The sequence below is a fragment of the Cetorhinus maximus genome, chromosome 11 (genome assembly GCF_964194155.1).
Source record: "Cetorhinus maximus chromosome 11, sCetMax3.hap1.1, whole genome shotgun sequence".
Classification (NCBI taxonomy): Eukaryota; Metazoa; Chordata; class Chondrichthyes; order Lamniformes; family Cetorhinidae; genus Cetorhinus; species Cetorhinus maximus.
This window is the reverse complement of record NC_135889.1, coordinates 60688041-60715403: the sequence shown is the minus strand read 5'-3', so window position 1 is coordinate 60715403 and position 27363 is coordinate 60688041. Positions and strand designations below refer to the sequence as shown.

Below are 27363 nucleotides of genomic sequence, written 5' to 3'. Positions count from 1 at the left end.
TGCTGCATTTGGATATGGACTGCTTCGGTATCTGGGGAGTTGAGAATGGTGCCGGACATTGTGTAATCAATAGGGAACATCTCCACTTCTGACTTTATGATGGAAGGAAGATCATTGATGAAGCAGTTGAAGTGGATGGTCCTAGGTCTAGTTCAAATTACTGGACATGTACTACCAAAGCTGAATGCTTAAGGCATGGGAATCGATGAGGCTGAAACTACCCAGCAAAAATGAAAGTATTTACCAAAAAGTACCATACATCTTTAATGGACAATTTCAACACAACAGGAGAATAATTTCCACAGAAAATACTTCCCTCAATCTTTCCTTCTCCTTTAACCCCATTCTAGACAGTTCCATATCAATCTGGATAGCAATTGCTCATGACATAATGGGAAACATAAATCTATTCTTCACACCCTTAATAGTTTACATTAGAAACAAGTATTTTAAGTGGGTCATAAATTGAACATCTTGGGGCTAACAAACTATATTTACTACCACTGTGCTGTTCACCATATCAGGTTCACAAAAGTAAATAATAAATACAGAAAATGCTGGGAGAACTCAGCAGGTCTGACAGCATCTGCTGAAAGAGAACCAGAGTTAACGTTTTGAGTCCATATGACTCTTCTTGAGAGCCATACAGACTCAAAACTTTAACTATGGGAAAAAATTTTCCCCGTCTGTTGGGGAGGGGGGGGGGAGAAGAGAGAGAGAAGTGCGCGAGCGGGTGCGCCTCCGATCACCGCCCCCGATTGGGGGCAGGACATCATTTTACATGGGCAGGCCAATTAAGGCCCGCCCAGCGTGACGTCTGCTCGGAAGCGCTATGCACTCCCTGTGCGGGCAGGGGGGAATCCCTCAGCCGGGATGCGCGCAAAAGAGCGCACAGATCTCCCTGAGGCTAATTGCTGCCTCAGGTAGATCGACTCAGAATTAAAATTTGTAATACAAATGGTAAAAAAAATTCCCTAACATGTCCCCTCATGTGACACTGTCACATGAGTTGGGACATGTCCATAACTTTTATTGAAAGCTTTAATAAAAATTTAAATACCCTCATGAAACTTCATCCCGCCAGTGGATGAGGTTTCATGCTTTTTCCGAAGCCAGGGCTCCCAGCCTGCCCACCAACCTTAAGGTTGGACGGGCAGCTCCATTAATGACTTTAATTAGTTTTTCAATGGCCTCAATAGGCTGTTGACAGTTCGGCGGGCGCGCAGCTGACTCAACTGTGCCCCCGGTGACCTGAAAATGGAAAGGACGTGGGGCGACGTCGGGAGTTCCACCTGGCGTCATTTTATGCACCAGCGAGCAGACCCAGCCCCCACTTGCCGACCGGAAGATCCTGCCCTATGTATTTCTCTCCATAGATGTTGTTAGGCCTGCTGAGTTTTTCCAGCATTTTCTGTTATTTCAGATTTCCAGCATCCACAGTATTTTGCTTTCATCACAAAAATAAACAGCTGGTTATGACATTATATATTTTATGATTGATACTGGTAATACCAAACCAAGAATGTAGCTTTTTGAAATCATAATCTGATAAAAATTGAAATGTTTCAAACTGTGTCAAAAGCACAGAAGACTAGAAAAATGTTCTAATTAGTGTCAAGCAATTATATAACATGGTATCTGTGCTGATAGGAAAGTTTCACAGTATACCTTATATTTATGCATTTGATTCATATGTGTAGTGCACAAAAATAATTCCAATTGATATTCTGCAGGGTAGTGTCTATTTTTGTTATTTTAAACAAAGAGATCAGGTGTTCACTTATGATTTCAAAGTACAGAATAACCAAAATAATTACTTTCACACATCAAAATCTATTACTTTGTACAGTGGAATAACTTGCCAATTAATAGAAGTAATCCATGCAGGTGTCATTAATAGCTTTAAGTGAAAAAAATTAACCTGTGTCTTTGTACTGAAACTGCCATCTAGTGTTTAGAAAACAGTTTAACTATGTGGGTATCCATTGTCTCCTTGAAGTAATAAGTACATCGCAGCTTAATGGGTTCTTTCTTAATTTCTTAAAAACTGGGAATAAAAAGTTTCATTCTTTGTTTAGTACAGAGATACTTGTCTCCTTCCCCACTCCTCAAAAACTAAATCATAAACTGGAATCATTCATTGGTTTATTTAAGACACAACCATACTTTAGGACAAGATGATGCTTTGGATTGTAAGCATTTATGGTGTGAGGACCTGCTCTGTAAGAAATATAACTGACTGGATTCAGTGCTCATATATGAACATAAATTATAATTGCTGAAGTTATGAATAGCTGATAAAGCAAAAGTATTACATTTATGATTAATTAAATCTAGTAAATTTAGGTTGCAAAATAACATAAGAAATAGGAGCAGTAGTAGGTTATTTGACCCTTCAAGCCATTTAATATGATCATACCTGATCTGATTGTGACCTTAACTCCATTTTCCTGCTGCTCCATAACCCTAAACTTCCTTGTAAATCAAAAATCTGCCTAACTCAGCCCTGAATATATTCAATGATCCAGTCTCTTTCCCCAGTGTAAATCCACCGCACATTTGTATCAGCAGCCATTCTAAAACTGAATGTGACTGCCATGGTCACTTATCACTAGAGACTTCTCTTAATTCAAAGAAATGTCTAAAAAGCTGCAATAGTACTCTCACCTTGACAGCAGTTTCACTGCCTTCTGCTTTAAAATCTTCAAATTTCATTACATCGGCCATAATGAAGCCCTTCTCGAAATCTGTGTGGATCTTGCCAGCAGCCTGAGGCGCCTTCGTCCCTTTCTGTCAGTAGAAGACCAAAAGAAAATTAATTGTTTTTAAGAAGATGGATTACAGCAGAGATGCATGTCCCTTTGATACAGTATCAGGCTTCAGAGAAACTTTGCTTCATATCACTTGACATGTCACATATACAATCAGCCTTATCCTGATATTGGATACCCATTTAGGAAACCAGAGATAAAGTAACCTCTGTTATCAATGCAAAGCAGCAATTTTTGATACAGATTTTGAAGGTGGTATTGATTTTAGATGAAGTAATCTTGTCACTGTGAGCCCAGCTACATCTTTTCTCATTTAAGGTGTCTGAGGCAATGTTTTGGTTACATGATCTGAGGCTATAATTGAATTTATTGACCCAAAGGGCACAAACAGCATTTTTCAAAATGTAAGACAAGCTTTGCTCGCGACATTTCCACAGTATGTATATTGGTACTCAAACTCTCAATTCAAAAATCAATTAAATGTTTTCAGATATTAAAATTATTTTCAAGAGAATTATGTTTGTTAGAATGACTGACAAAAAGGAGAAAAATCTAAACCAGGTTACTTATTAGCAAATGACCACACTAATCTTAAATGAAAGATGTACAGTAAAATGCTATCAAATGTTTAAATATTACTGTCCAAAAGGACTTTTACCATACAATTTTCGTAAGTTTGTTGCAGACAGGCAAAAGTGAGTAACTTCAGGACATGTGTGAAAATAAGCTTTAAAATCGCTCCTGTGTTTTATTTTATATTTGTGCATATGCTTTATCTGCAAATCTTTACACTGTGTTAATTAACCACATTCAGTAGTTAAAGCTAAGCTTGCATTTAATTTCTGAGAACTGTAATACAAAGTAGCACCCAGCTCACAAAAGCTAAGAGAAATGTGCAACATTCAGTGTTCATTTGATGAATATAATCTATTATAATCTACAAAGCATAAAGTAATTTCCTTGATAGAGCACTGATAAATGTAACCATCATAAATCAGAGTTTAGGTTTATGTAGGAGGACAGGAATACAATATTATGTAATTGCCCATATGCTGAATTATAATGGGTCTACAATGTCAAAAAAGGCCATGCAAGGAAATTTGACACATAATGGTAACCTCAAAGATGTTTATCAGAGCATGTTAAAATATCTGGCATTAGAAAAGTCAGTTTTCACAATACAAGATATATTGAGTTAATATGAGTACTCACTGATGCTTACCTGCCTAAATATCCCTGAAGCATTCAAAGTTACTAACAGAGTATCTGAATAAAAATGCACCCATAATTACCTATGCTAGATAAATTATTCGACTCTTCTCTCCGGACCACAAAGTATTTTCTGCATGTACATTTCTGTATTAATAAACTCCCCATATGGAGACAGCGTGCTGAATTATACAGGGTGCCGTGGTTCCTGCCCACCACAACTAAAGAGTCATGGGATAGCCTGCCCAGAGAAAAGTAACTGCCCCACAGTCATTCAATTGGTCACTAATCAGCTGGAAGTAAATTTCTACCCCTCAGGACAAAGTTCCTTCACCCAAAAAGCAGCTGGCCAATCAGAGGCCTGTAGCTCTCGACTTATCGGTAGCAGTGACTACTGCTTGTACTGCACTTGGGTGATGAGGGCAGATCGGAGCTTTGTAAGTGTTTGAGGATCGGGAGGTAGGTGGTGCCAGGGTTTGAGAGGCAATGGGGGAGGGTTCCCTACTTAGGGCCTCAATTGGCCCACTGGCAGACAGGTTGCCTTATGCCATCCCCACTGCTGGTAGAATTGTAGTGGGGGCAATGTGGGCCACCCACTGGATTTAACCTGCCCTACGCCTTCAAATCAGCTGGCAGGGGAGTGCAAATACAACTCTATATTAAAAGGTACGGCTGTCAAAATTAGAGTTTTTTAGATTAATATGGTAGACGAGCCTTGTGTCTACTATAGTGGTGCTATACAGAAGGTCACTGACATCTGCAGTTAGTTTTTCGTCCCCCAATACAAAGTTAAATGCAGCTACAACATTATAACTACCTGACCTCCAAGAATTCAAACAAACTAATATGCTAGAACTACTTAATACTTATAAGCTGTAATATTATGATTCTACGATCAACAGCTTGTCAAATGAAAATACAAATTTTGTTAATTGCAAGAGTGGTTGTGGTATGCCCCCTTCCCCAAGGTAAATACTCTCATGCCATCTAACCTTACTGTACATATGCTGTCTGAAAAGTAAGTGACAATAGATTCAATATTACATCTCACTTCAACTGGCCTAGCCAGAGTGTAAGATTACTATGGCTGTAGTGGCAAACAAACTCTCCTCTTCATGTAAAAAAATGTTTGACACTGAGAACAGAAAATCTTTGAAATCTTTACTGTTGGAAGCTGCATCATTAAGCAAAGAACAACTCATAACTGCAATGAAAATTTGAAATTAGAAAATTTGTAACAGTCTAACAGCTGCTAAATAATTTAAAAGTGGTCAATCACGTACATAAATTCAACTATGGTGAATAACTCCAAACCTATCCTGGGTATAAACAACTTGTCAAATTAATATTCTTCATTAAACTTTAATCTGTACGCTTCAAATTTTGCACACACAAATAGGACCATCAAATATTGAAAAAACTGATTTGACATTGTGATATTTTAGTCCAAAATGTTACAATATACAAAGAGCTCAACTGTGCCACACTTAATGTACTACAAACATTAACCTGTAAGAGATCAGCAAAAAAATGAGAAATTCATTAAAGTACATTCATGATTACTACTGAATAAAACCATTTTGCATATTAACGGATTATATTAATACAACGCTGTTAGTTTAAAAAAAACTTCATGTTACTCAAGTAAAGCAAGAGAAGAAGCCACACACAACCCAAACAAACTTAGAAAATACCAAATGAAAAGCAACATCAATTTCACTGGCGACAAACCCAGTCACACAGATTAAGCAAGCACAATACTGAGGTGCCTTATCTCTGACCACAGGAGGAGGGAAGATAGATTCTGCAGGATGAAGAAATTCATACTATGTAATAGGCAGAATCAATTGCTACCTGCCTCAATCAATGCACCCCACTTTCACTGTTCAACAGCTCACAAATAATTAAAGTTAACACGAACAAAACCCCATCTATAATGACTAGCTAACCACTGCCGTGACAAACTTAAAAGTCTGTGATATCAATCTGAATTCAACAGTGTGGAACTGTGTATGGCTGACAACAGACTATGAAACATACCTTTATGGTCCATGCTCGCACTTCATCTGGGCCTGCAGTAAAAAAATATTCAAGCTGCAGAGATGAGAATCCAGTCTTGATGATCTTGGGCAATGCACTGAAATGACAAACATAAATGCTTCTTTTAAAGGTACTTTCAATTTATTTCAGTGCATTTTAAAAATTATTCGTTAACATTTTAGGATTTTGAAATTGTATATTCCCAAATACAAATAATGTGATACACAAACGTTATCTTTCATAAAGTTATCAAATAACAAAATACATTATTCAAATGCTTTATTTTCTGTTATTTAGGCTTGTGTATAATTATTGTAATTTATATACCGTCAGTAAATATACACATCGAAATTCCTAAAATTGTGAGCATTTGGAGGTTGCAACCTATGTACAGATGCAATATTAAGAGTTCTGAAGTCATATTCGACTCAAAACTTTAACACCATTTCTCTCTTCACAGATGCTGCCAGACCAGCTGAGTACTTCCAACATGTTTTTATTTTTGAGATTTTAAAGACCTCTTCCATGCCTTAGCTCATCTAACAATAAAGGCTTTGCAAGGAATATTGCCCTGAGAAGACACTACCCGCAGGCTGACATGAACCTCCCAACAGCTGTAACAAGGTTATAAACAAATCAGTGTTTAGAAAAATAATTTTAGTCTCATACAACATTTGTAAGTAAAAACTGAATAGGGTTCCTATGGAATAAAATCCAATAAAAATTATCAATGTGGGCATGGACACATTAGTCAATCTGGCCCCACCCTTGGAAATCTACTTAATACTACCCACCTCATTCTCTAAATCTCTAAACACTTCCTATGAGCAGAAATCTGATCAGTTTAAGAGGGGAATAAGCCAACAACCCATTAACAAGGAGCGAGACCATAAACAAGATTAGATGTAGGCAAGAACTTCACGCTACCAGACTCAGTTGAACACCAGGAACCTAGAACAAACAAATTACTTATTCCTTTGCTTTGTGTAAAACGTATCCAGACCACACAAACTAATATAGCTATGTACGCCTCTCACAAGGACCAAGAAATCAAAATGCCTAATAGTTTTGTAAAGTATCTAATTTAAAAACAATTCTGCGCTTCAATTGGTTAAAACCATTCAGAATTCTGAATGAAAGTTTTCAGAAGAAATGCCCATTAACCTTTGGGTTTTGTTTTCTTCCAGATATTTCTCTTTCTCTTCTTCACCCATTTCCTGTATATTGAGTTCCAGTGCTCCACTGAAAGGTATGACCAACGCTCTTGGGTCATGCTTGTCCACCCACTCTTTAATCTTTACCAACCTGTACACAAAAGACACAAAAACATTTTCATGAGCTGCATGCATCACTGTATCACATTCATTATCCAGTAGGGCATACATATTCATTAACAATGTGTGGTTTTTATGATGCCATTTTTCTGTATGTCTTTCAAGGTCAAGTCATTTTCAAGTAATGATTACAATAAGAATCCAAAATATCACTAATGTTGCAGTTAGCTTTTACTCAATCTCAAGTTGCAGTTACACATTATGCTTCCTTATATGAAAGCCATTATTAGTAATAAAAAAATTCTAGACGTAAATGGGAGGAGGGTCAAATACATAGCAGTAAATTATTCAATGGAGTGTGTCTTGCCAATGCAGCCCAGTGCATTCTGTGCATAAGCAACTCCATGAATGCACAGAGCAATCACCGGCATCATCATAGCGCCTCCGCAAATTAGCCAGCTTGCCAGGGTCAATTCACCTATGCGCAGGCTGACATCGGGATGGGGGAGCGTCAGTGGCAAGGGTGCCGGGGGGAGGGGCGATGACGAGGGTGCCGGGAGGGAGGGGCAAGGACAAGAATGCTGGGGGAGCAGCGAGGACGGGTGAGATGTAACCTGTTACAAGCAAACCATATCAGGTTCCAGACACTCATCAAAATGTAAGTCGAATATATTTGGAATGTTGCGGGGGACCTAGTTTTCTAGTTGCACAACTTAAATCCTTTCCTCAGATAGGAACTCTGTCTTTGGAATGCGGCAACTTTGTTACCTTAACCAACTTGGAGCATGGAAATGATGTACATTGTAACACAGCTCCCAAGCATTGCACGAATGCAGTTAAAAAGGCTACAAATCTTTCTGGGAGTGAACTGCACTCCAGTGTCTTGAGTCGATCGATTTATTGTCCCATTGTGGCAATATTCTGTGCAGTTTATGTGACTTTGATGTAAAGTCACTAACTTCAAGCTGAGTGAAAAGGATGAAATGCCAACTTTCACCATCATTTACATTCCATTTTAATGATGAATAGCATGGCCTAAGAGGCCTCCTCCTTCTTGGAGATTCTTATCAAATCAATCCAGATTTGCAAGCACATCCATGCTTGCCTCAGCATGCATTGGCCTGAAAGCTTAAACAGTATTCAGCCAATGGCTATCAATTTATTTCAGCCATGGTGTACACTTATGAATGAAAACATGCATCATGACAAGTCACAGAAATATATTGTTGATCATTGAGGTGGAGCTTGGATGCTTAGAGAGAGGTCAAGAAGGGATTAAAGAATATGAGGTATTGGGACTGGCTGGAAGCAAAAGCTGGCAATGAGCTGCTGGCCTATTTGGCAACCAGGTAAAAGTGTAGTGCCTGTGGTGCAATTCACAGAATCGTTAAGGTGCAGGAAACCATTTGTCCCATCGTGTCTGCACCAGCTCTCCGAATGAGCATTATGACCGTGCCATTCTCCTGCCTTTTCCCTGTAACCTTGCCCATTATTTCTATTTAAATAATTATCTAATGCCCTCTTAAATGCCTCGATTGAACCTGCCTCTACCACACTTCCAGGCAATGCATTCCAGACCCGAGCCACTCGCTGTGTGAAAAAATTTTTTCTCACATGGCATTTGCTTCTTTTGCAAATCATTTTAAATCTGTGCCCTCTTGTTCTCGATCCTTTTACGAGCGGGAACAGATTTCTCCCTATCTACTCTGTCCAACCCCTTCATAATTTTGAACACCTCTATCAAATCTTCTCTTAGCCTTCTCCTCGCTAAAGGAGACAGTCCCAACTTCTCCAAACTATCTTCATAACTGAAGTCTCTCATCCCTAGAACCATTTTTGTAAACCTCTTCTGCACTCTCTCCAATGCATTCACATCCTTCCTAAAGTGTGGCACTCAGAACTGTACACAATACTCCAGCTGAGATCTAACTAGTGTCCTATACAAGTTCAGTATAACCTCCTTACTCTTGTACTCCATGCCCCTGTTAACAATACCTACTAGGATACTGTATGCTTTATTAACTGCTCTTCCACCTGTCCTGCCACCTTTAATGACTTATGCACATATACACCCTGGTCCCTCTGCTCCTGCACACCCTTAAGAAATGTATCGCTTATTTTATATTGTGCCTCCATGTTCTTCCTACCAAAATGAATCACCTTGCACTTCTTTGCATTGAACTTCTTCATCTGCCACCTATCTGCCCACTCCACCAACTTGTCTTTGTCCTTTTGAAGTTCTACACTGTTGTCCTCACAGTTTACAATGCTTTCAAGTTTTCTATCATCCGCAAACTTTGAAATTGTCCCCTGCACACCAAGATCTAGATCATTAATATATATCAGGAAAAGCAAGGGTCCCAATACTGACCCCTTGGGAACTCTACTATAAACCTTCCTCCAGCCTGAAAAATATCCATTAACCATTACTCGCTGTTTCCTATTACTCAGCCAACTTTGTATCCACGTTGCTGCTGTCTCTTTTATTCCATGAGCTATAACTTTTCTCACAAGTCTGTTGTGCGGCACTGTATCAAATGCCTTTTAGAAGTCCATGTACACTACATCAACAGCATTACCCTCATCAACTCTCTCTGTCACCTCTTCTAAAAACTCCAGAAAGTTAGTTAAACACAATCTTCCCTTAAGAAATCCATGCTGGTTCTTCCTAATCAACCCACATTTTTTTATACGACTTTTAATTCTATCCCGAATAATTGTTTCTAGAAGCTTCCCCACCACCAAAGTTAAACTGACTGATAGGTCATTTCTGGGCTTAACCTTACAATCTTTTTTGAACAAGGGTGTAATTTTTGCAATTCTCCAGTCCTCTAGCACCTCCTGAGTCCAGGGAAGACTAAAAGATTATAGTCAATGCCTCTGCAATTTCCACTCTCACTTCCTTCAATATCCAATTCAGAAGTACACTATGGTGCATGGGGGTGCAAAAAAAGTACCACTGAAGCACGCTGAAAGTGCAAAACAAATTGAAAACATGAGGCCCCAGAAGATCAATTATCAGCTGACAGGTTGGCCTCATGTAATTGTACTCTGAGTACAATGAAAATCCCATTACTACTATGCAAAGGACAGAAAGCCGAATGATTTAAGTTTTTATTCATTGCATATGCAAAATCGTTTGAAATTAACTTTCACCATTAGCCATTAACTTTCACCATTAGTCTGCTTCAAAAGTGTACAATTGCATTGAAACTAAGATGGTACTTTTTGTTGCATCATTCTACAGTTGTTCTGCTGAGAAATCCCAGTCAAACTCTGAAGGATCAGCCATATGGCTAGCATCCATTTGTCAAGGCTGCTACTGCTAGAAGTACCTATGCAGTACCTCATCTCCACCAAAGCCATATGTACCAACCAAAGATCGGAGGTAAAATTTTGAAGCCGTGTTTCTTGGTTATCTTGCTGAGAAGAATCTGTCTTTCACCCTGGCACAAAAGTCATCTCACTTGCCAAAGAGTTTTCCAAAGATCCCCAGAAGGCATCCAGAAAGTTTTCAGTAGATTGCACATCAGCTTTATATAAACTGAGGTTTGGCATTGGGAGATTCTTCTAAGGAAAGCTAGATGAGGATGTAAAGCCAAGTTTCCTTCCTCCGAACATCGATGAAGCAGCATTTGAAAGCCATCACAGTGGCTTGAGTCCTAGCTAGCTAGTTTTCATCAGATCTAGGAAAGGTTGTCGTAAGCCAACTGGATTCTGCAGCAGTAATGTGCCTCAGCACAGAATCCTTTATTGGATAAACTAAGCGAAGCATTTGAGAAACAAACTGCCACAGAACAAATTGATGCCTATTTTGGTGGACTCCTGCATGTGATGAGCGACTCAATGTACATGCGCAGAAGAAAGGCAGAAGGGGGTTCATGTCACCACATTCACAATGCTTGTAGGAAGCTCGGCAAACCCTTTGATTTCCACTTTGAATGTCTTCCGCATGATCTCTTTACTGACTTCAAGTGGTCAACAGACTTGAGAGTTCTTCAGCCAGATTTGCATACGTCTTGGGGGCAAAGTATAACATGGGTGTGCTGTGTAAGCACATTGAATGTCAGTGCCACTAATCCTTCATTTCCATGCTAATGTACTTCCTATGTTAAGGGAATAAAGTGCCAATGATTCACAAGTTGAATGATGAAATCAATGTGGCAAGAATGCTTTGGGCCTATTTTTTGAAGCCAGAGGCAATTAATGGAACCAAAACCAACTAGAGGCTCACAGAACTGGATGAAAAGCCAGAAGAAATATCCTTGCCATGCAGTGGCATGTTTGTCAGTCAAGCTGCAGAGAATATAGTTACAATTATCGCGTTCCTGAAGTCGGGCCAGGGGCGGGGAAGCAAGCGTATGGAGTCTAGTTATGAGCAAAAGGCCACCACTTTGAAGATCTTAGCTGGAATACTATCCGGGCTGCAGGCTTTGTTGTTTTTCATCTGTTTAACTGCTTGTTGCATCTCTCCATCGATGGTGGTTCACCTATGGATGTTACCACAGGGTGCTGGGGATAGTTTGTAGAATACCAGTGGCCATTGTGGATTCATGGTTGAAAAGTTGTTCAAAATGTTCTTTCCAGTATTGATGGATTGCATTGCCATCCTTAAGACCAGGAACACCAACCTGTAAGAAGGGGGATTTTGTCCATGTGACCTTGATCTATAGATGGCCTTGGCGACTTCAAAAAAGCTTCGCATGTGATGATGGTCAGCACACTGTTAGATCTCTTGGGCTCTGTTTCCACCTTCTTCAAGAAGGGAGATAAATCATGCCCATGTAAACGATTGTGGTATCTCCTTGTCCATAGCAGGGAAAATCCTGACACACATTCTCTCAAATCGCCTACTTCCTATGGCTGAGGAAATCCTCCCAGAGCCACGGTGTAGCTTTAGACTTCCAGAGGAATAACTAACATGGTCTATTTTGCCAAACAAATCCAAGAAAAATGTCAAGAACACCATCAGGAACTCTTCATTGCATTCATCGACCTGACCAAAGCATTTGACTCAACAAATCGTAAGGTGCTATGAATTGTGCTCTGAAGATTTGGATATCCAAGAAACTTCTTCCCAGTACTGTAATTGCTTCACGATGATATGACTGCAACCTGTCTCAAGTGGGAGATTTGAATCAGACACTCTCATTTTCCAGACTGGAGTCGAGCAAGGCTGTGGTGTTTAGTTACAACCCACTTGACAGTGACTATTCACCTCTGGTTTCAATCTTGATTACTTTCTAAATAGGAAACTCTAACTTCAGTCACCTCCGTGAGGAGGCCAAAACTAAACTGACCACCATAGATATACATGATCTATAGTTTGCAGATGACTGCAGTGTCGTTGCCCACTCTACACCATTTGCAAGCCACTCTCGATCTCTTCAATTCTGCATAGCAGATACTCAGCCTGTTCTTGAATGTTTCCAAAGTGAAACTTATATCAACCCACACCTGGTGAGCCAAATATTTCAACTCCTATGTATGTTGAAGGACAGACTCTGGAATATGTTAAGTGCCTCCAACACCTTTGCAGCCACCTCTCTCAAAAGGTTACCATTGATGAGGAGATCCAACGCCAGATCAGCTGTGCCAGCTCAGCCCTCTACAAACTACAGCAGCAAGTGTTTGACAACAAAGACCTCAGCAAGTCAACTGAAGTTCTAGTGCACAGAGCAGCTGTTGTCACCACACTCCTGTACTACCGTGAAACCTGAACTGTGTATCAGCAACACCAAAGAGCACTAGAAGAATTCCATCAACAATACCTCCGCTGCAGGGACAGATCATCAGGCAACAAGGGAAAGGCAGGTGCAGAATCCCAAGCATCCAATATTGTATAGGACAGGTAGACATACATGCAAATGTCACAGAGGCAGTACGCCTCTCAAGGGTGACAGTCACCCACCTCTGCACCCGAATGCAAGACGATCTACATCCACAAGGGTACGGTGGGCATCCAATGCCAGTGGTTTTGAAAGTCACTGCAACAATGAAGCGCTATGACTCTAGTTACTCCCAGGGGTCAATGGGTGACATTTGAAGGATCTCCCAAACAACCACTCACTGCTGCAGAGGAGATCACATAGCACAAGAGGGCTGGGAGTACATAATATTCAGGACAGATAAGGACAGCCAGGCAGAGGGGGCAATGGGATTTGTAGCCATTGCCAGGTTTCCGTGTGTTCAGGGCACAATAGATTGCAGCCATGTTACCATATACGCACCATCAGAATAGCTGGCAGGATTCATCAACAAAAGGGACTTCTATTTGCTCAATATACAAGTTGTCTGAGACCACAGGAAATGAATGATGCATGTGTGCTCGATATCTGGTCAGCAACCACGATGCCTATGTACTGTGCCACTCGCTGGTGTGGCACCTGTTTGTCACAAGGCTGCAGATTAACGAATGGGCATTCGGTGACATGGGCTACCTTCTTTGGACCTGGTTGATGATGCCCATTGTGATGTGATGTACATTTACCTTTAAGAGGCATACCTTAAACTGTTGATCACTATCATTGAGACAGGATGTGATGCAGTAGTCCAATGAACTCAGTCTACAGCAGCAGTGGTTGAGGTCAGACATGAGTACGTAGTTTCCCAGTTAACACTGTATGCATATAGTCTTATCTTCAAATAAAGAACCCATGTTATTGTTTCACGAATCCTTGTCGTATGATTAGTATGTTTAAGTCGAATAGAAGAATATAACATGGTGGCAGAGTGGTTTTTGAAGATTTGACTCAGAGTTACACAAGCCACATGCAGCAGTTGTTTCACACCAGTTCTGCTATCAATTAATAACTTACTGCGTGTAAGTGATTCTGCACCACTGTACAGATCCTGTAAACCGTACCTTCATTCTGAGACACCACAACTTGCTCCAGCTAGCAGGCACCTGGTCCCAGTTAGGTTGTTGAAATTTGGGAGAACTTAATTCGTATAAGTCTACCTGCTCCAAAGTTTATGCAGGAAGAGAGATTAAATGGCTGACTCTGGAGGGTCCTATTTTATGCAGAACTCCACAGATGGAGGAATCCATTAATGCTGCTTGCTGTCCCTACAGGAGGTCAAGGGGATGATTAAACACTGGGCTAGGCAAGAAGAATCCATCAAGTAACAGCACCCAACAGCTCCTAAGAGCCAGGAGAAGCCTGTAAAAAGTCTCCTTTCCTGACTGTGACTTGCCTTTGATGCAGGCATTCCATTCTGCGCCAAAAATCACTGTTTGTGGGTGGAGCTTCAGCAAATCTGGGAAAGCAGAAAAGAACCCGACAGCTCCACCACTGCAGTCGAGCAACAACCTATGACCAGCTAAAGCTTAAGGTACTACAATTCTGGGAGCCAAACAGCCTGAATAGCTGTCCTGTTCCAGATAATTTTAATAATTCTGCAGAAGCCACACAATGGCCATATAATTTCCAACACACAACTGGAAGCCAATGGACCTCCTATCTGAGTTTACTTCATTCTGTCAACGTATAGAGCTATGTTTTCTGGACCTCAATATTTCTGAACTAGACAAACAAGCCATAAAAATTAAAATTGCTGTAGGTAATGAAGGTCTCCACACTTCAGGATGACCTTAAAAATCCACATAAAATATAGTCAACACTCGAAAATCAATTATGAATGAAACTCAAATTCCCAATAAACCTTGAGGTAACAACTAACGGAGGCCACTGATCAACTCATAAGACGATGCAGAGACAAGGGAGGTGATTGCGACTTTGTGGCATCAGAGCTAGCCGACAAAATAATTGAGCTCGTGATGGCTTTCACCCCAATAGAAGCGTTCCAAAAAGACCTCTTGGACCAACCCAAAAGGTTACAGTGTGCAAGCACTAATGTAAAGCGGACACAAGTACAAAACCATACTACTAGGTAGACAGAGCCTACAGGTTATGCATCCTTCTTCCATCATTGGAACGATAACCAATACAGGGAAGCCTAGTAAGCAATCCAGGCAGTGCGGCCTCACACATGCATGCTGAAATTGCACAGTTTTTATGCTGTACACAGGACACACGGCTGGACATTGGAAGCACCACTAAAGAAAGCAAACAAGTGGTTCAACATCACGAGGAGCCACAGCCAGAGATCAGACAGGTACAGTATCCCAACCAACAAAAAAGGGATACCAAACAGCATCAAGCCAATATCCACAAAATGTCTAGTCTAGTCTAGTCAGATGATGAGGATGACCAGCACATCAATACAGAAAGTGAGCACAGTGAACATCAAAGGATGCATTGGCACAGTGGAACCAACGGAAGCCTTTGCCACCATCCAGATTACATGCGCACAGATGCAGGATCAGCACAATTTACATGTAAAACTGGATACCGGTACAGGTGCAAACATCCTTCAACTTCGCACACTGAAATGTGTGTATCCACAGATGTGTTGATTCAATCAACCATGACCAAACTCACCACGTATAATGACTTGGAGATTCCATTCCTGGGATCCATTACACTCAAGTGTTGTTACAGCAACTCACCCTGGTCACCTGAGATATTTTACGGGGAGAATTTTCTCCACCGGGCAGGCTGTCCAGGAACTGGCACGGAGCCGATCACCACCCGGCTGCGCGCTGCCATTTTACGTGGGCGGGCCAATTAAGGTCGGCCAACGTGACGCGTGCCTGATAGCGCTCAGCACTACCTGTGCAGGCGGGGAGAGGAGGGAGATCGGGGCCTGCACGCCAAAGAGTGCAGCAATCTCCCTGAGGCATGGAGCTGCCTCAGGGAGATTACGTTCAAAATGAAAGTTTAAAATAAAGAAAGAATAAAATTATTTAGATGTGAGCTGGGACATGTTTATGAATTGTGTGAAAAATATTTATTAATTTAATAAAACCTTCATGAAACCTCATCCCACCTGTGGATGAGGTTTCATGCAAAACGCGAAGGCCACTTGGGCTCTTCGCCTGCCCGCCAATCTAAAGGTTGGACAGGCAGCCCTGTCAATTCCCTAAATTGTTTTATTAATGGCCTTAACAGGCCTTTGACAGTTCGGCGGGTGCGCAGCCACCTCCGGTGCATGCCTAGCGAACGCAAGATCGGAATGCACACCCAACGTCACTGCGCATCATTTTATGCATCGGCGTGCTCGCCCCCGCATGCCAACAAGAAAATTCTGGCCTATGTTGTGGACACTACAAGTCCAGTGGTCGCAGGGACCGGCATGCAGGGACCTATCCTTGGTATTGTCAAGACAACAACAAGGACCACAGATCACAAGGAATGCCATTGGAAATCCTTTGCTTACACTGGGAGAAGACCAACTATCTCTGCAATGCAGATCATCAGCCGACAAACTACGCAGCACAGGTGGAACTGAATATGTATACCCATTCCGAACTTGCAAACTTCATTGTATTGCAGAACCAATGCAGAATTACTATTCAGCAGATAAGTACAGATAAGTCCCCAGTCATCACTTATCAATTTTCCCAGGAGTACAAGAGGCATCACTTGAGAAACAGGGGAAGATGAAAGATGCCCACAACTGGCATGCGGGTAACGAATTACTCATCCTGAAAGACAGACAAAAAATTTGAGTACAACACCCACATAATGGCACATGGAATTCAGCACAAATCGTCAGCATATGCCCAGAACCGCAAGCAGCCCGCTTGATTGTCACCCCATCCACAAACATTCACTCCCTCCACCACCAACACACAGTGGCAGCAGTGTGTACCATCTACAAGATGCACTTCAGAAACTCACCAAGGATCCTTAACCATAACTTTCCAAACCAATGACTGCTACCATCAAGAAGGACAAGGGCAGCAGATACATGGGAACACCACCACCTAAAAGTTCCCCTCCAAGCCGCTCACCATCCTGGCTTGGAAATGCATTGCCATTCCTTCACTGTTGTTGGGTCAAAATCCTGGAACTCCCTCCCTAACAGCACTGTGGGAGTATGTACACCACATGGACTGTAGCGGTTCAAGAAGGCAGCTCACCACCACCTTCTAAATGGCAATTAGGGATGGGCAATAAATGCTGGCCTAGCCAGCGAAGCCCACATCCCTTCAATGAATAATAAAAAAAATAGTACGAATGGCATGATAGGTCGACGAAGCAGATGCCAAATCAGAGCAATGCCACAACAGAAGTATCAAGTAATCCTATTGCGAACAGAACACCGTCTAAGGCACAACACAAACAAAGCACCCCAACCAGCATTCTGTGGCCATGCAACGGTCTCCAATCAAGAACAATGCAAGCAAGTCTGGACTGATAAGCAAACTGCGATATATTTCAGAGGCAAATAAATTTATTGCTTGGTATAAGGGTATATTCAAACACAATGTTATTTTCTTTAGCTTTCATCTAAATCGTTTGATTTTTTAAGGGTAATCTCGTTTAGAAAAAAGGGGGAATGTGATGGCATGATGTATAGGTACCTTCAAGAGGACGTATCTTAAACTATCAATCATTACCACAGACAGAATGTGATGTAGTAGTCCTATGTGTCTGAACTCCATCTACAGCAATAGTGGTCAAGGTCAAACATGTGTACAAAGTCTTCCAGTTAACATTGTATGTACATAGTCTTATCTTCAAATAAAGAGCCTAAATTATTGTTTCACCAAGCCTGGTCGCAAAATTGGTACGTTTACTTCGAAAAGAACAATGTAACAATGCCCATTAGAAACTCTCGCAGCTAGGCAGAAGAGAGGTATAAAGCTAGCCAAAGCACAATAAGGGCCATAATAGAGCAAACTGTTGGTCTTTTAAAGATGCATTTCCATTCTGGAGGTGCCTTGCAGCACAACCCAGATATATTAGCATGGATAGAGGGCCAGCTAACTAACAGGAAACAAAGAATCGGGATAAATGGGTCATTTATAGGTTAGCAAACTGAAACTAGTGGAGTGCCACAGGGATCAGTGCTAGGGCCTCAACTATTTACAACTATATTAATGACTTGGATGACCAGGCAGACCATATCGTGGCCAAGTTTGCTTTCCTGCCTCTCTTTGTATCATCAAACTGTGAGGAGGATACAAGGAGTCTGCAAAGCGATATAGTTAGGTTAAGTAAGTGGGCAAAAAATTGGCAGATGGGGTATACTGTGGGGAAAACATGATGTTGTTCACTTTGGTAGGAAGAATAGAAAGCAGAATATTTAAATGGAGAGAGGCTGCAGAATTAGTACAGAGGAATCTGGGTGTCTTTGTATGTGAATCACAAAAAGCATGCTAGTAATAAGGAAGTCAAATGGAATATTGGTCTTTATTGCAAGGAGAATGGAGTATAAATGTAGGGAAGTCTTGCTCCAGATGTACGAGGTATTGGTGAGACCACACCTGAAGTACTGTGTACAGTTTTGGTCCCCTTAAGGAGGGATATACTTGCATTGGAAGTAGTTCAGAGAAGGTTAACCACGCTAATTCCTGGGATGAAGGGGTTGTCTTGTGAAGGAATGCAGCTAAAGATAGAGTTAAAAGAGAATCCAGTTAAAGTACAGAGTAATATGATTAAAATAGTGATTCACCTATGAAGTAGGGTTTGAAAGTTAAAAGCAGAGTTCATCTGCTGGACAATGGTTTAAAAGTTTATAAACATGCCTGGGCAAAATTGTGCACTCAGGTACACTAACATCCTGTAGCATAGGAAATGGTATACCCTCTAACACAAGGCACTCCTTACAAAACAAAAACTGGCCTCTACATCACTTCAGCAAGGCATTGATAAATTCTAAGATGCTACAATTTAACAATGGATAACCTTAAGATTGAACCTAAATAACTTGTTAACTGAATCCTGGAAACTGAGTGCAGTGACCACCATCTGCATTTCTCAGTATTGTTTGCTTGAAGGATGATGATAAAAAAAAGGATGTTGTCTAGCACGAGTGCTTAAAATGTTTCCTGCTGCCTTTATGGTATAAGATTAGAACCACACTGTAGGACTTTTAGATTAGTTGGATTCACCCGGCGCCCCTCAAGGTAAATGCATAGTTGCTGTCGTAGGTTCAGACGTTTACAACACAGAAAGAGCCCATTTGGCCAATCGTGTCCGTGCCGGTCAACAAGGATCTGGCTACACTAATCCCATTTTCCAGCCCTTGGCCCATAGTCCTGGAGGCTATGGCAACGACAATGAATATCGCAATACTTCTTAAAACGTTACGAAGGTTTCTGACTCAATCACCCTTTCAGGTAGTGAGTTCCAGACTCCCACCACCCTCTGGGTGAAAGAATTTCCTTCTTAGCCTTCTACCTCTCATCTTAAACCTATGCCCCCTGGTTATTGACCCCTCTACTAATGGAAAAAGTGTCTTCCTATCCACCCTATCTATGCCCCTCATAATCTTGTACACCTCTATCAGGTCCCCTCTCAACCTTCACTGCTCCAAGGAAAACAACCCCAGCCTATCCAATCTTTCCTCATAGCTCAGACCCTCCAACCCAGGCAGCATCCTGGCAAATCTCCTCTGCACCCTCTCCAGTGCAATCACATCCTTCCTATAATGTGGTGTCCAGAACTGCACACAGTACTCCAGTTGTGGCCTAACCAGTGCTTTATACAGTTCCATGCCTCGGCTAATAAAAGCAAGTATCCCATATGCCTTCTTAATCACCTTATCTACCTGCCCTGCTACCTTCAGGGATCGGTGGATATGCACACCAAGGTCCCTTTGATCTTCAGTACTTTCTAGGGTCCTGCCATTCATAGTGTAATCCCTTGCCTGGTTAGCCCTTCCCAAGAGCATTACCTCTCACTTTTCTGGGTTGAATTCCATTTTCCACTGTTTTGCCCACCTGACCAGTCCATTGATATCATCCTGCAGTTTACAGCTATCCTCCTCACTAGTTACCACCCTACCAGTTTTTGTATCATCTGCGAACTTCTTGATTGTACCCCCTACATTTAAGTCCAAATCATTTATGTACACCACAAACAGCAAGGGCCCCAGCATCGAGCCCTGCGGAACCCCAATGGAAACAGGCTTCCAGTCACAAAACCATCTCTCTACCATCACCCTCTGCTTCCTGCCTCTCAGCCAATTTTGGGTCCAATGTGACACCTTGCCTTGGATCCCATGAGATCTTACTTTCTTGACCAGTCTGCCATGAGGGACCCTATCAAAAGCCTTGCACAAGGCCGTGTAGACCACATCAAATGCATTACCCTCATCAACACTCCTGGTTAGCTCCTCAAAATATTCAATCAAATTTGTCAATAATGACTTTCCCTTAGCAAATCCATGCTGACTATCCCTGACTAATCCATGTCTCTCCAAGTGCAGTTATATTCTGTCCCTCAGAATTCTTTAGTAACTTCCCCACCACTGAGGTCAGACTGACTGGCCTATAATTTCCTGGTCTATCCCTTCCTCCCTTTTTTTAATAATGGGGCAACGTTAGCAGTCCTCCAGTCCCCTGGCACCTCACTTGTGGCCAGAGAGGGTTTGAAAATTACTGCCAGGGCCCCTGATATCTCTTCCCTTGCCTCCCTCAACAGCCTGGGATACATCTCATTTGGGCCTGCAAATTTATCCGCTTTTAAGGCTGCTAAAACCACTGATATCTCCTCTCTCTCTATGCTAATTTCCTCTAATATTTCACAGTCCTCCACCCTGATTGTCTATACTTGCATCGTCCTTTTCCATTGTGAAGACTGACGCAAAGTATTCATTGGACTCACATCTTCCGGGTCCACACACAAATTACCTCTATGGCCCCTAATTGGCTCTACTCTTTCCCTAGTTATTCTCTTGCTCTTTATATATTTAAAAAACCCCTTTGGGTTTTCCTTTATTCTACCCACCAATGCTTTCTCATTTAACTTTCCTAATTTCCTTTCTAAGCGCCCCCCTGCACTTTTTATACTCCTCTAGGGATTCTGCCATATTGAGCCCTCGGTATCTGCCATAAGCTTCTATTTTTTTCTTAATCCTAACCTTTATGTCCCTTGACATCCAGGGTTCTCCAGACTTGCCCCCCCCCCGCCTCCCTTTTTGTCTTTACAAGAACATATTTGCCCTGTACTCTCGCTATTTCCTCCTTGAATGCCTCCCGCTGCACTGACGAAGTTTTATCTGCAAGTAGCTGCTCCCAGTCCACTTGGGCCAAATCATATCTCATCTTATTAAAATTAGCCTTTCCCCAGTTTAGAACTTTTATTCCTGGCCCAACCTTATCCTTTTCCATAACTATTCTAAATCTAACTGAGTTATGATCACTATCTCCAAAATGCTCCCCTGCTGATACGCCTTCCACCTGCCTGAGCTCATTTCCAAATATTAGGTCCAGAACTGCCCCCTCCCTTATTGAACTTTCTACATACTAGCTAAAAAAGTTCTCCTGGATGGAGCTTAACAATTTTGCTCCCTCCCTACCTTGTGCACTAAAACTATTCCAGTTAATATTTGGGTAGTTAAAATCCCCTACTATTACTGCCTTATTATTCTTACGCTTCTCTGAAATTTGATTACATATTTGATCTTCTCCGAGTGTTTGGGGGCCTATAATACACATCCAACAGTGTGTTTCCCCTTTTATGTTTTTTACTTCTACCCATATGGCCTCATTTGATGTTAGTTCTCCCCTAAATTGGAAGGGAGGTATCCTGCTAGACACAGTAGCTTTTTACTTGGGGATCCAAGGTAAATACTACTTTAATTGATGGATATCTTAAATATCTCTCTGTAACATTAATAAGACTTGGATTGTCTATTAGAAATAAGATTACATTTTCTTTTCCTAGAATATCAATGTTGCGATTATCAACGTGAACTGCATGTTCGGTTCTTTAATAAACTTTTACATAATTTAGAAGATACATTGTCTCATAGTCTTCTGCATACAAACTTGAAAACCTATCTCCACATACTCTTCAGTGGAGAGGTACATTTTTAAGGAGAGATGCCCAGCCTCTTATAATATTCAGGTTGTTATAATCTGGCTAAAACTTGTTAAAAAGGCTATCTGGAGGATAGTAATATTCTCTGGTGTTTCTTTTCCTTCAGGAGGAGTTAGATCAGTTCTTCAGACTCATTGAAATGTTTGTGAGGCCTGTCTTTCTCATCCTTAAGTGACAGTGATCATCCGAGGAATACATCTGATCCTGAATAGTCCCAAAAAGGGTTATAATCCACTTCAGTTTTATGAGGAAAGGTTGAGCAAGTTGGGCCTATACTCAGAGTTTAGAAGAATGAGAGGTGATCTTATTGAAACTTAAGATTCTGAGGGCACTAGAGGGCAGAGTTTAAAAATAAGGGGTCTCCCATTTAAGACAAGAGTTCAGGAGGAATTTCTTCTCTCAGAGGGTCATTAATCATAGGAATTCTCTTCCCAAGCGAGCAGTGAAACATGGGTCACTGAATATATTTAAGGTTGAGTTAGACAGATTTTTGATTGACAAGGGAGTTGTGGGTTATGGGGGGCAGGCAGGAAAGTGGAATAAAAAGCCACAATCAGATCAGCCATGATCTTATTTGAATGGCAGAACAGGCTCAAATGTGCCCAATGGCCTACTCCTGCTCCTATTTCCTATGATCTTATGGTTCTCCCAGATAGGTATTGTGAGGAGGACGAGGATGTAGAGATTGAAATAAAAGGGGGAACCACAGCATCTGGCTGCTGCCAATGCCCAAGCCATTGAGTGGACACACAGGAGGCAAGGGAACACTTCATCCTGACATCCGAAAGACCCGATCACCAATAAAGGTCATCCATTTGCCAGCCTTACTCTCTGGCCATGGATGGCACATGTCCTTGCAATAAAACTGTCGCCAATTGAGTGCAACAGCAAGTTAATGTGAGGCTGGCACTCTTTCCAACACACAATATAAGCACCAGTGCAACCCTACTGTGCCAATGTGACCTTTTTGAAATGTTTCCAAGTGCTGCTGCAAGATGCACCCCCATTATCTGCAGATACAGTGGGGCAGGCTGCTGTTCTCATTGCCCCGTGGGCTTTGATGACCATGGTGGATGTCCTGGACAGCCCAGGGTAACTAAGGATTTCCTGCACCAGTACAGGAGGCCAGTGCTGCAGGAGGTGTTTTGGTTTGCCAGCAGAGGGCTGGGGAGCTGCTGACAGTACTCAGTGGCTTGAGAAGAACCCTCAAGTGCGTCAGGCTACAGCTTCCCCGACCTCCTGGTGCAAAATGGCATCCCTCTGCTTCAGGTGCACCTCAAGGATGTCCAGGGGCACTGACAATCACTCGCTGGCCCACTGCTGCAGTGAGGTCATGGTGCCAGCTATGGTATGCAGGTTTGTATTAACCAGTCATCAACCGAGTGGTCCGCCAGATTCTCCCCTCTTTGCCTCTGTAATTCTAGCAGGTTAATTGTGGCCCTTCATCAGCCCAGGGTTCAGCAGGGGCCTGGCCTCCAGCAGTCCTCCAGCTGTCAGTGGCATCATCTGTCACTGCCTCCCCCATTTGCACCTGCGTAGCTGCGAGGTTCTCACCAGATTGAGCTTCAGGGCTGGTTCGCAACCTCTGCCCAGGCCTCCTTGATCATTCGAGGGCCTTGTGTGGCCATCAGCAGGAAACAGGATTTCCTGGCACTCAGTCTGCCTGGAGGAGGGTACGCAGCGACCCCTCACTAAACCGAGGGGCAATCCACTAGCCAGACTGTGACATCGCAGACCTCTTCCGTTGCCACAGAATGAAATTTTGGACCGTTGGTGGACTCTTCTCCCTGGATCTTGTAAGGTATCATGTCTGGAGAGCAAAAGGTTTGCCTGCAGAAGATTTAAATTGCAAAGCTTGCACTAAAACCCTGCAAAATAAATTTGGTTTCAAAGACTGGGCTAAGCTTCCAAACATAAGACATAGCCGGCCCCATCAAATGTTTGGGTTCAGCCAGTTGCCACAAATCAGCACAATATATCCAATGACTTCGGGTACCACTGGCAGATGCCATAAAAGAGACATTGCATCCAACCCCAGTCTCTCCCTTCTTCCCTCGCTCCCTCGCCCAGACTCTCCCTTTCTCCCCTCCCTCAGTCTTTCACACAGTTGGAGATGAGGCAAAGGGGGGAGGGAAAGAGGCAGAGGCAGGAGGGAAGAAAGAAGGGGAGGGGAGGGGAGGGGGAGGGAGGATGGGGAGGACAGCTTTGGACTGATCCCAATAAGTTGGATTCAGCCTGGTCTAATACTTCTGTTTCTTTAAGTTGCCATCATAAAAATAACAAACTTACTTTTATATACCACCGTATTACAACCACCAGACATCTTAAAGTGCTTTACAGCCAATGAAGTACTTATGAAATGTAGTTACTGTTGTAATGTAGGGAATGCGGAAGCCAAGTTGTGCACACCAAGCTCCCACAAACAGTAAAGTGATATTAGCCAGATAATCTGTTTGATTGAGGAATAAATATTGGTCAGGACATGGGGGATAACTCTCCTGCACTTCTTTGAAATAGTGCCATTGAATATTTTACATCCACTCAAGAAGAAAGCTAGAGCTTTGGACCCTGGAGTGAGATTTGAATCCGAAACCTTGTAACTCAGAGGTGAGTGTGCTACCAACTGAGCCACAGCTGACGGTATTGTTTAGTCACTGGAAATCCAATTACCTATACTCATTATTTCCATTAAAAAGCTATGAACATGGTTTGCAAAAACTAATAGCAATAAATAAATCCATCGAGCAAGTCCCTGAACCTCAGAAGCAACAAAGATAATTTAAAATACTTTGCTTTCAAACAACAATGCTGATATTGATCAATTTTGAAATATTTAGTCACATTGTTTAAAAAAAGAGACTATGCTTAAAATCCACCAGGACTTCAATTTAATTGTTCATATTTTACAGCGAGATATTCCATTACACATGGAACCAACTCACAATGGAGACCACTCACACGGATCTCTTGTAAGAAAGGATTTGCTGCAATATAGGATGCAATAAATGAGACTATGTTTGTGGATGTAGGCTATTTGGTTGAATAAATGAGAGAAGTAGCAGTAGTCAGGTGACTACTGGTAAGAAGAGTGTTGGGAAAATGGACGGAGTTATGGACGATATCTGGGACATAATAATGAAAGGTGGAAGAGCAATTGTGAGTACTTGTGTGGAGAAAGAGGGGGCAAGCAATAGGGTAGTGAGGCATTGGGTTGTGTAGAGTGAAATGCTTAGATTGAGTTGGCAAATGGAGAGAAAAATGAAAAAAGGATGCAAAAGGAGTTTGAAAAGGGAAAATATTTTTTTAAAAGGCGGCAATAAGGAATAAGCTTTCTAAAGAAATTTCATAATTTTATTTTTAATTTATCAAATTTCATAATGAAGTTTATGAAGAGGCAGGAAAAGAAAACTCAACAGTGCAATGTGGATAAACTGAGGGTGGAGAGCATTGGCAGTGCTATTAATAGCAAAATTAGAATAAAAACAGGTGTACAGGCAGGGTATTTTTCGATAGTGAGCTACCGGGTTTTTTTTAAAGTCTCTTAGGTAAGTTTATGCTAAGTTGCTTTACAGATTTAAAAACCCAAGTACAAAAAGCTTAACTTAATTTAAAAGCTTAATTTTGGGGGTTGAGTTTCTGAATTGGGTGAAATTGGCAATCCATGCCCTCCAAAATTGTAACAAAAACAGAAAATGCTGGAAAAACTCATCAAGTCTAACAGTTTGTGTTTTTGTTTCAGATTTCCAGCATCTGCAGTATTTTGCTTTTACCTCCAAAATTGTGCTAATTTTGAGAAGTATTTTCCACTCAAATTAATTTGCATATTGCTGAATGCAAAATCTGCCATGAACCATTATTTTAAAAAGCAAATTTTTAAAAAATCTTCAAAATATTTCTTGATATAGTTAAGAGTGGTAGCTTGGTTCAGTTTGATTAAACAGAGCTTAAAAGTGTTTTCTTCTCAAAACATCAGCATTTTTAATCGCAGGGTCAATCAGCCTGTGAGTAATCAGATTTTAAATGACAAAGTTTAAATCTATATAGAACCATCTGGTTAAACGAGAAAAAAAATACTTGTATTTATATAGCGCTTTTCAAACCACTGAACACCTCAAAGTGCTTTACAGCCAATGAAGTACTTTTCAAGTGTAGTCACTATAATAATGCAGGGAACGCAGCAGCAAACAAAACAAACTCCCACAAACAGCAACGTGATAATGACCAGTTAATCTATTTTTTGTAACATTGACTGAGGGATAAATATTGGCCAGGACACCGGGATAGCTCCCTTGCTCTTCTTCGAAATAAAGCCATAGGAAAGTAAGTAGGCTTGTAGGATGCACTAACTGGAAACTGCTTGAAGCAGTTTCTGTACTAACATTTAAGAAAATGTTATGATAACTGAAGGAAAGTAAATGAAGGAATGTGAAACAGAGTGCACAATCGAGATTAGGGCTATTGCCCTTATAGAAGATAACCACCAACACCGATTGGGCTAAATGGTCTTCTTTTATTGTAATTTGTGTGAGATTCTATGGAAAGGGAAGGGGATCAGGAGGACTACCAAAATAATGCCAGGCTGTGCAGGCATAACATGGGTCTTGCCCCGCCACTTACAGATCGCAGCACACTACCTCATTGTAACTTTTAGCAATGCTTCAGAAGGCTCTGCTTCCCACACAAAGCCATAATTGAGTTGTGCCAGCTGCAGTTACATCTCATAAGGGAGACTGCCAGCTGCTGAAGATACAATCTCACTGCCAAATGGTTACCCTTAAGCAAAATTAATTCATTTGTTCACTAATATTAAGCTCTCCTCCTCACATGGAGCTCATCTGTTACAACTTGGCATAGCATTCCTCCACCTTGTCCCAATTTCTGCCTATTCTGTAGTGGTTCAAGAAGGTGGCTTGCCACCACCTTCTCAAGAGCAATTAGGGATATAAATGCTAGCCTAGCCAGCAATGCCCACATTCTTTGAGCGAATAAATGTTTAAAAATTACAAAAAAATTCTCACCAATAACAAACATAACAGCCTTGCTAATGTTTAAGAAAATGTCTCCACTACTTGGTGCTTATGCTAGTGTCCTTTCAAACTTAGCCTCCTGGTCCTACACTGCCAGAAGTTTCTGATGAATTTACAAGTGAGGCGAGGGAATTGAGGTACT

The 27363-nt window shown here is 41.5% G+C and overlaps 1 protein-coding gene across 4 annotated transcripts in view; it reads right to left on the bottom strand.

The window, feature by feature from the left end:
* ola1 (Obg-like ATPase 1) overlaps window positions 1-27363 on the bottom strand; it is a 204562-nt gene that overhangs the window by 10061 nt on the left and 167138 nt on the right. For all 4 annotated transcript variants that reach the window (XM_078552075.1, XM_078552077.1, XM_078552076.1 and 1 more), the window contains 3 exons: window positions 7185-7325; window positions 6021-6117; window positions 2668-2790 (listed from right to left, as the gene is read on the bottom strand). In XM_078552075.1, coding sequence (XP_078408201.1) covers window positions 2668-2790; window positions 6021-6117; window positions 7185-7325 — 361 coding nt within the window. The remainder of the gene's footprint in view (window positions 1-2667; window positions 2791-6020; window positions 6118-7184; window positions 7326-27363) is intronic.